Here is a 10386-nt window from a genome sequence, read left to right on the forward strand (position 1 = left end):
TATATGAGATATAATTGACAAGCCAATCCTAAGGGATCATTCATTATATACAGTCAGCAGAATCACTAAATTATTAAACACATACAGTGATATTCTTTGGGTGGAATTTATAAAGAGAATCAATTGGTAAATATTAATAGCAAAATAACAATTAATAATTATAATATTGTTTGTAAACTCAAATCTCGAAGTTTCACGAATCTGATTTTTAAATAAAGAATTCTATTACAGAAGTAATTAATATATTTAATTTCTTATATTCTGTTATTATAGGTATATGAAAAAGACAGAAGATCCTTTATCACAATGATAGTTAGAGCTTTATGCAATACCTTTTCAGGAAGACAGATTGGCTTGTGCATGCAGTTACAGTTATTAAAACGAAATCCATACTTGGTAATGTATTCTCTTATTTGCAATGATGATTTAATCATGTACCTTTTTTGTTATCACATTTACCTGTTTTTTTTTAGAGTCTTGGACAATTGACACGAACAATATCCTCGCATCATGTCTCAAAGAATATTGAATTTCTTACACAAAATAATCGTATTATCTCATCTAAAAACATTGCTCAGACTCTAAATGTAACAAATAATCGCCCTTTGTTAGTGATTCTCACTTGGCTATTATCAGAGCGACGACATGTTATGAAGTTTGTTAATTTGTATATGGAACAAGGTTTTGACGTAGTGGTGGTATCCCTTACGCCTTGGCAACTTTTGTGGCCTGCGAAGGGTTCTAGGGTAAGTGTACATTTTAAAGTACACATTGAATCTATTTTCTATTCTGTAAACCTTTTGTAAGCCTCTATTCTGTAACTTTTGACAACGTCAGCATTATATGATAGATTTTATACATGATAAAGAAATTACGCAATTACAGCGTTTTAAGTGCCTTAGTAAAAAATTTGTTATGAATATGTATAAACATGCATAAACATGCCTAAATATTCATAAACATGTATAATTATATGTGAAATGTGTTCGTACATGTTTATACATTTTTTTTTCTGTTGTAAAATTACCTTTTAGTGTGATAGAAATAATAATAGTAACATAAACATTAAAAATAATTTAAAAAATAATTTTCGCACCATTTATTTTAGAAAAAATCAAGTTTGAAGAAATGTAAAAAAGTTATTTATGTATAATTATACATATAAAATTGTGCATAATTATGTGTGAGCAATTTTTTTTTCAAACTTGTTTTTTTTTAAAACAAACAAAATTATACCTTTAATTATTTTTTATGTTTTCACTATTATTATTTCTATTACACCAAAAAATAATTTTTCAAAAGAAAAAAGGATGTATGAACATATTTCATATATAATTATACATGTTTATGAATATTTATGCCTATTTATGTATGTTTATACATATTTATACATATTCATGAAACATTTTTTATCGAATGATAGTCCATATACATTTTCATTACTATTTTCAATTACAATTTTCAATTTATTTACAGCTAGTGGCAGCCGATTTGTTAACTTTCTTAAAGCAAAACGAAAGTTACCAACAAATTCTGTTACATGGGTTTTCAGTGGGCGGTTACATGTGGGGTGAAGCTTTGGATTTAATACAAAACAACAAGGACAAGTACAATACTGTTACTGACAGAATTGTTGGACAGGTGTGGGACAGCATAGCTGATATTAGTCAAATTGCAATTGGTTTCCCTCGTGCAGTATTCCCGAAAAATATGATGTTGCAGTCTATGTTACGAAAATACGTAGAGTAAGTAACACAGGATAGGATTGATAAAATAATTATCTTTGAGTAATATCAATTTATTTTCTTTCTTATTTTCAGATATCACATGAAGACATTTCACCAGCAAGCGACACAGTATTACATTCGATCCAGTCAGGTATTTCATGCTGCTAACGTACTACGCGTACCAGCATTATTGTTTGTAAGCAAAACTGATCCCGTTGGAGCTGTAACCAGCAATTTATCTTTGCGCGATACGTGGGATTCTTTAGGAATAAAGGTACGATTCGCGTTTGCTAGCTCATGACAGAATCATGTAAAAATATATACTATATTTGTATTACAGACGTACATGAAGATATTCGAAGAATCGCCGCACGTTTCCCACTTCTATACGTACCCTAAAGAATACGTTGCTGAACTCTACGCATTTTTACAAAAATTAAACTTAATACAAAACGAAGAAAAGATTAGAGCGCGTCTCTAAGTATCTTAAAAGTGCACTATTCATTCATGTAATTGTATTTTTTATATGAAGTTGCCTTTTCGATTACATTCTATTTCGTACACTTAACACTTGCCATATGCATAATATATCTAGACGCATAATAGACAATAGACGATTTTGTATATATTTAAATTTACAAAGTATTTATATAAAATTTTGCGAGCAATCAACACCAAGTTTGATGAAAAATATGTTTTTAAAAACATCATATCGATAAAAAATCTTAGTCATATTTTTATACAATTGATCTCTGAAATAATTATCTATATAGAGATATAAACGTCCATTTTTATTATTTAAATACAAATTGTAATCTTGAGTGCAATACAATGAAAAGATAACAGTAGTACTATTTGTCATTGTATCACAAATTATATATGGCTTAATTGTTTGTTACACAATCGTATAGTTTATTGTTTATATATATATATTAGCTGTTTTATTTTTTTGAAGAGATTCCATCAACAATTTTCTTTTCTTTTTCTTCTTACATTTTTTTCTCTCCTCTTTGGCGATATCTACCTCATCCGGCAGTTGGCCTTCATCTAATTCTTCTAAGATTAACTTCTTTTGCTTATTGATTATTTTCTTTTCATAAAAGTTAATTTCGTCCAATTTGATTTCTGCTTCCCGTTTTGCCACTGATATTTGCGTCAAGATTGTAACGATTTCTTTGTCTACCATCAATTAAAAGATAATCAGATGCATTTTTAATTATTTAAAAAATATATAAAGCGCAAAACAGAATATGTACTCACCGTCTACCTTATACTCCATTAACTTAATGCCTATGACATTTTCAATTGCGTGCAACAACTTTATGTCGTTTGGAGTTATCAAGCTTATCGACATACCGTTTTTACCTGCGCGAGCTGTTCTACCGACTCTATGAATGTATTCTTTTGGTACATTCGGTATTACATGATTAATGATTAATTGTACTGTGGAGATATCCAGACCTCTCGCCGCGACATCAGTAGCAATTAATATCTGTACGTGATTTGACTTGAATTTATTTAGTGCTGCTAAACGTTCCTTTTGCTTTATCATTGCGTGAAGAGCCACGTTTGTAAATCCGACATCATTCAACGTCATAGATAATAACTGACAGTGTCTAAATATAACAAAATAATGATATTAATAATTACTTAAGTCTAAATATATAATTAATTTTATGTGTCGAAAATAATTATTTACTTGCAAGTGTCCGTAAATATCATGATGGAACCATCCTCGTTCGTAGTACGAAACGTCCTAATTATTTCTACCAGATATGAATCGAGCACATCCTTAGGACACAATACGTAACGTTGATCCAATTCCTTCACAGTGGCAATACCAGAGTCATCTTCCTCTTGCCATGTAAAAACCTGGATAAAAAGTTCCATTCTGGTAAATTGAATGTAATATAATACATAAAGGAGGAAAAACCTATAATGTTGTAAGTCTTTTAATTATGACTTTGAAAATGAGAATACAAAATAAAAAACTCTTCACACACAAGACCAAAAATTAAAAATTATAAAAAATTTTTTTAAATGACTTACATCACTATGGTTTCACCCTTTCATACAGTTGCAGTGTTAGTAGAAATATACCTCAGCAGAAGCTATTTGCTTTACTTTATCCAGAGCATCTGTCATAGTAGCACTGAAAAATAATACTTGTTTCTGTTTGGGCAATGCGGCAAATATTGTTTTCAATTGTCCATCGAAATGGCCACCGAGCAATCTATCGGCTTCGTCCAATACTAAAAATTTGATCTTCTGCAAGGAGAATGTATCACAGCTGTCCAAATGATCTGCCAATCGACCTGGTGTAGCTATTACTATATGTGGCCGTTTTGACAATTCTAATCCTTGTACCATCATGTCCATACCACCAACAATTATACATTTTTTCAGATTGATAGCCTTGCCAATTGCGGCGAATTGATCAGCAATCTAAAATAATTCCAATAATAAGATTTATTATAATTAAATGCAAACATTTGCATTTAGTGAAATTATTCTCTATTTCGAAACATTTAAAATTATTATTTATTATAGGATAATCCAAAATATCCTATAAATATATAACAATATATATTACAATGACACAATAAAGTAAAATTTTTCACCTGAAAAGCTAGTTCCCTCGTTGGTGTTAACACAAGAGCAAATATGCCATATGGATCTTCGCACAATTTTTGCAAAATAGGCAGGACAAATGCCAAAGTTTTGCCACTACCAGTTTTGGCACAACCTATGCAATCTTCACCCACCAATATTCGAGGAATGCAATTTTGCTGAATGGGAGTTGGCTTTTTTAAGCCTAAAAATAATAGCTGTACAATTTCAAAAAGCAATTTTGCAAAAATTTAATATTGAATATCATCAAATATTGGAAATTTTATATATCATCGAGCATTATTTTAGGTTTTTAATGATTTTTATGGAAAATTCCTTACCCATAGACTCGCATTGCGCAAGGAGCCAAGAATTTAATTTCAAATCTGAAAAATGTTTAACTTCTTCGCTCATGTTGGAAATGCTCATGGTGAAAACGTTGGAAACATGGAAACGATGTCACAATTAACGTATATCAATTGTTAATTTAAACTTTCAACTCAAAATTCATTCTGCATGATTCTACTTCATCCATCGACGAGGTAATAATAGGTCTGCTGTTTGCATTCTTTGTGAATAGACCTAAAGGTGTAAGCAATGTGAACATAAAGTCTGTTTTTTATTGCTGCACTTTCTGAACTGATATACACAGTGTAAATATAAAAACAAACCTATAACCTATTTTAGTTAAATTTTTGCACTAGTTCATCTTTCTTCTTTGTCTCTTTAGGAAGAAAGAAGAAGAAAGATAAACTGCAAAAGTTCAACCAAAAAGAACAGACTTAATATCTCGTCGATGATGCAGATCATGAGAAGCTCAGTTGATGATTTTAAATAGATCTCGTTAGTGACTAGGCTAATTCCTCAGAAATAACAAAATTTTAGAAAATATAATTTCTTACAGATTATATTCTCCTGATATTATAAATTAATTTCCGAGATTCGCGACTACATTATTATTTTATATTATTTTATATACTATTATACTTTTATACTATTATTATTTTCTATTGATAAATCAGATTTCTTCTCAGATTTGTTTATCGACGAATGTCAAGCGACATCTTGGCAACACGTGGTGTCACTCGCGTGATTATTTCTAATTTTATATTCTACTCCGTTTCATCAATCGCAGCAGTCGCGTTGCGTTCGCTATGGCGGTAGTTTAAGTTTTATCGTTCTTCCAAAACTTCCTTAATCAATTTCACATTCTGCTGCAGTGCCAGTGACTGTGAAAGAATTCAGCCTACGCACATTAACCCCGAATAATTTTGTCTTTTTTCTTCGCACATCTCGCTCGCAGAAACGCAAGAAGTCGTAAGATCAAGCGCAGTTCCTAATTTGTAGTGAAAGTTTCACGTTTTTCGACCCAATTAGAGTATCTTTCAGATCTCCACATTCCTTCTTCCATCATTTTTCTCATACTTGATGTCTTGTATCTATTAACATCTACATTCCAAAGTTTAACGTTCGACTATACCTGGTATACAAAACGTAATAATGAACGACGATAAGAAATGTGATGTAATCCAAGTTGGATCTCGGAAAAGCGAGGTGAGTGCACGCTTTCGTTTTTTTTAATCCGATTTTTCGGTTTTACAAGGAAAAAAAACATTGAGAAAATCGCATTATGTAAATTATTATATAAAGAATGATTTCCGTTTCTCTTTTGACTAAGAAGACTGATTCAAGTCATCTCTTATCGATGACAATTATTAATTTTATGTAATCACTGCTGTGCATCTGAATTGTTATTGTACTTGGCATAAGATTACTCAGCTGTTTTAAAATTTTTTTTTAGTTTATCATCAATGAATGATAATACAATATTTAAACTTATATAAAAGATTATAATTGCAAAATGATTTTTTAAATGTGTAATTAAAATATCAATTTAGAAAATAAACAACTCTGCCATACAATTTTACATATAATTATATATTTTTTAAATTATATTTTATTACATGAAATTATAATACAAAGAAGCATGTTTTTTTATTTTGAATATGAATATGAATAATGTATTTTTGAAAACCTTTTAGTTGGCCTTGATACAGACTAAATACGTAATACAATGTTTGAAAGAAATTCACCCAAAAAAAGAATTTGAAATAGGTAAGCAAATTATACAACTGTGCATGCACTATTCATTGTTATGTTAGTTATTCTCTGTGTAACTTCAATAAATTTGTTGTAAAGAAATTTAAAAGTTCAGTATCAGATTTCATAATTTCTCAGTATCACACATGATAATCTCGCAACTTCTCCCCTTCTTTGATATATCACTATATAATATATTTGAAGTACTGATAAGTACAGCTTTTTCTTGTTATATATTGAATGACTGGTATATAATGAAACATTCATTATCGTATATATTGTCAACAAAATAACTTGTATATATCGAATTATATATACTTTACGAATTATATGTACTTTTATAAAATTAGAAACTTTATTTTATCAAATTGAAATCAAATTGCAGTAACAATGAATACTAAAGGAGATAAAATTCTGGATAAATCTTTACCAAAGATCGGGGAGAAGTCCCTATTTACCGAGGAGTTGGAACTTGCTTTAGAAAATGGTAGCGTTGATTTCGTCGTGCATTCATTGAAAGACTTGCCAACAACACTGCCGGCAGGAATGGCTCTAGGTGCAATATTAAAGTAAGCTCCATCTGACATATAATATTGAATGTCGTAAAATTCGAGCTATTCTCTCTTAAATTGACTGTGTATTACATTCGTCTAGTTGCTTCTCGTCAGCAAGAGCTGACTTGCTATTTTGCATATCAATGCTCCAACATGGAGAGCACATTTTAAATTTAAATGCGGAGACGTATGTTATCGTTCTTGAAAGAAATATATTGTATTCAGTCTTATCAATTTTAATTAACTTCTAAATTTTAATCAACTTTAATTTTAATTAACTTTATTGTTTTGCTATTAAAATCATTATATATTAGTAACAAGTTAACGCCAAAGCTATTAACTCAAATGTATAGTATTATCAAAAATTGTCTACTTGCATAAAATCAATTGAAAAAAAAGTAGTTTTTATATTTTAAATAAATTAAATTAAAAAATTATTAATTCAAAAAATTATTTAATAAATATTAATATTCGTTAATAATGCCAATATATTTTTGTAGACGTGAGGATCCACGCGACGCTGTGGTCATGTCGAAGAAATTCAAAGATAAAACATTAACCACATTGCCAAAAGATAGTGTAATAGGTACTAGCTCTTTACGTAGATCCGCTCAATTATCACGGAACATGCCGCACTTAAAGATAGAGAACATTCGCGGTAACTTGAACACTAGATTAAAAAAATTAAACGATGAAAATGGTCCCTATGCCGCGATCATATTAGCTGCTGCTGGTTTAAAACGGATGGGCTGGGAAGACAAGATAAGTCAAGTATGATCTTTTATTCTGTCTTTATTCTTGTCTATATTCTGTTTTCTGCAAAATTTATTTGGATTAACACACACACACACACACACACACACACACACACACACACACACACACACACACACACACACATATATATATATATATATTTAGCTTTTAGAACCTGAGGAAGCCCTTTATGCTATCGGTCAGGGTGCATTAGGTGTTGAATGTCGAGAGTCAGATTGGAAAATACGTTCAATTTTGGAACCATTGTTTGATTTGGAAACCACATTGACATGCGTGTGCGAGCGTTCATTTCTAAAAACCCTTGGTGGCGGATGTTCCGCACCAGTCGCGGTATCTTCATCTTTGAAGAAGAATGAGTTAACGATTACTGGTGCTGTATGGTCTCTAGATGGTCAAACTCTGATTACAGATACTTCTAAAAGCAAATTGTATTTACCCAATGACGATGGTGAGCCTCCTCGGTGAGTTAAATATGATTTTTTAATATTTTTTAGAATATTTTTGTATAAGATTAAACATACTGATGTCGATGTTATTATCAATGAATATCTTTGAGCATATTGCATATTTCATATTTAATTATTTTATATTTAATTTAGTATTTTATTTTTTTTTCTGTTATGATAGAAAATGCCCATATCAGGAACCTCGCCTTTATTGCAGCGTTATTCCTAGTTATAAAATAAGTAGTATAAGTCTTCTTGGTGCAGAACTCCTTGGTAAAGATTTGGCCAAAAGTCTTATAAAGAAAAATGCTCTCGATGTAATGTCACAAGCTAGAAATGAAATTTTAGATTCAAAATAATCGTGTCAAATATGATTTTGGTTGAAAATGTGCACATAGAGAATATATTAATGTAAAATGACACACACAATTAATTATTAATAACTTCTCATTCTCAATGTCTTACGACTGTAAATCTATTATATATTTTTATTGATACATGTTCAAGATAGAAAACACAATTGGAACACAAATCATTATTTTTTTGTACTGTTGCTATTCTCTCTCTCTCTCTCTCTCTCTCTCTGCTTTTGCGTATGTCACATTTTATTCATTTTATTTGATGATTCAGGAAAAGTACAAAGTAATTGTAATTATAATACAGTAAAAAACATTGGAAATAATCATATAAAATGTAATACAAATTACTGAAATTCTCATATTGATGTATTTACGTTCTGAACAAATTGTGCTTATGAATGATTATTATTGTTATATGTTCAAATGTATGATTATGTAAATAATCTCTAATTATTTTGTTCACAAAGCAAATTGTTATATAGAAATTTTATTGTTGTTGAAAATAAGTTTGTTGTAAAACACTGCCATATATACGTCAGCTACAATTAATATTATGTATAATTTCATTCATATTAAACAGATTACAATAATCAAGTTTTGTACATATACAATTTATGAATATTAGTATATGTATATATAATTTGATTCTGTTGACTTTTGGGTGTTATTTTAATAAATCAAATCGATTTTTTATGTTACATTTTGAGGTATTATTAATACTATATATAAAATTACAAGGTATCAAGCAAAAGCATTGTGTAATTTCATTGTTCATAATTGAATTTTTCGTCTATTATTTATATATATGCCGATAAAAAAATATTCTTGTGTAAAACATATGTATATATGGATCGAATTTTTTGTAATATGTGAACATAACTACATATGGGAATTAGTAAAGTTATAATGGAAAAAATTATATATGTATAATGTTATTATATATGTAAATAAAAAAGTTTTATATTTTATCTCTATTATTTTATTTCAAATAGTAATTTAATGTAAGAGTGTTTAATATAAATATGCGCTTTAAAATTGCGCGTACTAAATATACTTTTTATTTATGTATATTTCTTTATTTTATGTTCATTTGATAGAATTCCAAATATCTTCTATAAGAATATAATTTTTCCAAAAGTATTATGTATTGTATATCTTTGAATTGTTATTATATGTATAGAGAGAGAAATTAAATATCTTCGGATATATAACAATATACATCTATATTTTCAAAATAATTTCTAGAGCTTATAGCATTTATAGCGACATTAGATTTTATCTACAAAATACATATATATTTCTGCGTAAATTTATAGCGACACATCATAAGATTTACAATAATCTTCTAATTGTATATACTTTCGTAAATGCTTCAAGAATATAATAATGTACCTGAACAGGTAAATCTTCCATATTTTTATAATAAATGTGCACATATATATGAATATAGCTTAGATGATTACAATAATTGCACGAGATTACATTGGATCCGTAGATTGTGGTGTTGTACAAGTCACTTTTCCACATTTACTACACCAAAGTAGGCGTATTGCTTATTAGTATTGCAAATGTGATAGTGACAGCGTATTCTATTGAACACAGCTAATCAAAACATGTAATAAATATACTAATTCATTTTATTAGCGTCAATTCCTGAACATACAAATGACATATGTTGCTCAGAATTGGACTAAAGCAGTAGTTATATGTAATCTGTTAGAAATTTATCATATTTTGATGAAATTTTAGCTTGTATAGTAACTTGTATGTTAATTTTTATAACAATTATATATGTGTATATATATATATATAT

At 29.1% G+C, this 10386-nt stretch overlaps 3 protein-coding genes across 4 annotated transcripts in view; 2 read left to right on the forward strand and 1 right to left on the reverse strand.

Moving 5' to 3' along the window:
- Positions 1-28: 28 nt before the first annotated feature.
- LOC108688561 lies at positions 29-2575 on the forward strand. Its single transcript, XM_018194863.1, has 6 exons — positions 29-126; positions 274-396; positions 474-746; positions 1477-1745; positions 1821-2001; positions 2068-2575. Exons 2-6 carry the CDS (start codon positions 307-309, stop codon positions 2206-2208), a joined length of 954 nt encoding a protein of 317 aa, XP_018050352.1. The 5' UTR covers positions 29-126; positions 274-306; the 3' UTR covers positions 2209-2575.
- LOC108688560 (probable ATP-dependent RNA helicase DDX49) lies at positions 2502-4864 on the reverse strand. Its single transcript, XM_018194862.1, has 6 exons — positions 4679-4864; positions 4349-4542; positions 3828-4172; positions 3427-3599; positions 2988-3343; positions 2502-2906 (listed from the first exon to the last, which is right to left on the reverse strand). Exons 1-6 carry the CDS (start codon positions 4764-4766, stop codon positions 2647-2649), a joined length of 1416 nt encoding a protein of 471 aa, XP_018050351.1. The 5' UTR covers positions 4767-4864; the 3' UTR covers positions 2502-2646.
- A 534-nt stretch (positions 4865-5398) lies between these two features.
- Positions 5399-10386, forward strand: part of LOC108688634 (porphobilinogen deaminase) — a 7555-nt gene continuing 2567 nt past the window's right edge. Inside the window, exons 1-6 of one of the 2 annotated variants that reach the window (XM_018194975.1) lie at positions 5399-5891; positions 6380-6452; positions 6823-7006; positions 7492-7762; positions 7913-8229; positions 8396-8722. In XM_018194975.1, the coding sequence (XP_018050464.1) occupies positions 5838-5891; positions 6380-6452; positions 6823-7006; positions 7492-7762; positions 7913-8229; positions 8396-8573 (1077 nt within the window). In that variant the 5' untranslated portion in view covers positions 5399-5837 and the 3' untranslated portion in view covers positions 8574-8722. Of the gene's footprint in view, positions 5892-6379; positions 6453-6822; positions 7007-7491; positions 7763-7912; positions 8230-8395; positions 8723-10386 lie in introns of those variants that run through there. The other variant, XM_018194976.1, reaches the window with a different exon arrangement.

Source organism: Atta colombica, unplaced genomic scaffold (genome assembly GCF_001594045.1).
Source record: "Atta colombica isolate Treedump-2 unplaced genomic scaffold, Acol1.0 scaffold236, whole genome shotgun sequence".
Classification (NCBI taxonomy): Eukaryota; Metazoa; Arthropoda; class Insecta; order Hymenoptera; family Formicidae; genus Atta; species Atta colombica.

What these genes read in the sequence shown, in the direction of transcription:
- LOC108688561 (XM_018194863.1), top strand. Translation starts at nt 307, where the DNA reads ATGATAGTTAGAGCTTTATGCAATACCTTTTCAGGAAGACAGATTGGC. An exon ending in TAAAACGAAATCCATACTTG is followed by an intron (nt 397 to 473) that starts GTAATGTATTCT and finishes GTTTTTTTTTAG; the next exon opens with AGTCTTGGACAATTGACACG. An exon ending in GGGATTCTTTAGGAATAAAG is followed by an intron (nt 2,002 to 2,067) that starts GTACGATTCGCG and finishes TTTGTATTACAG; the next exon opens with ACGTACATGAAGATATTCGA.
- LOC108688560 (XM_018194862.1), bottom strand. Translation starts at nt 4,766, where the DNA reads ATGAGCATTTCCAACATGAGCGAAGAAGTTAAACATTTTTCAGATTTG. An exon ending in TGCGCAATGCGAGTCTATGG is followed by an intron (nt 4,543 to 4,678) that starts GTAAGGAATTTT and finishes TATTATTTTTAG; the next exon opens with GCTTAAAAAAGCCAACTCCC. An exon ending in AGCAAATAGCTTCTGCTGAG is followed by an intron (nt 3,600 to 3,827) that starts GTATATTTCTAC and finishes CTTTTTATCCAG; the next exon opens with GTTTTTACATGGCAAGAGGA.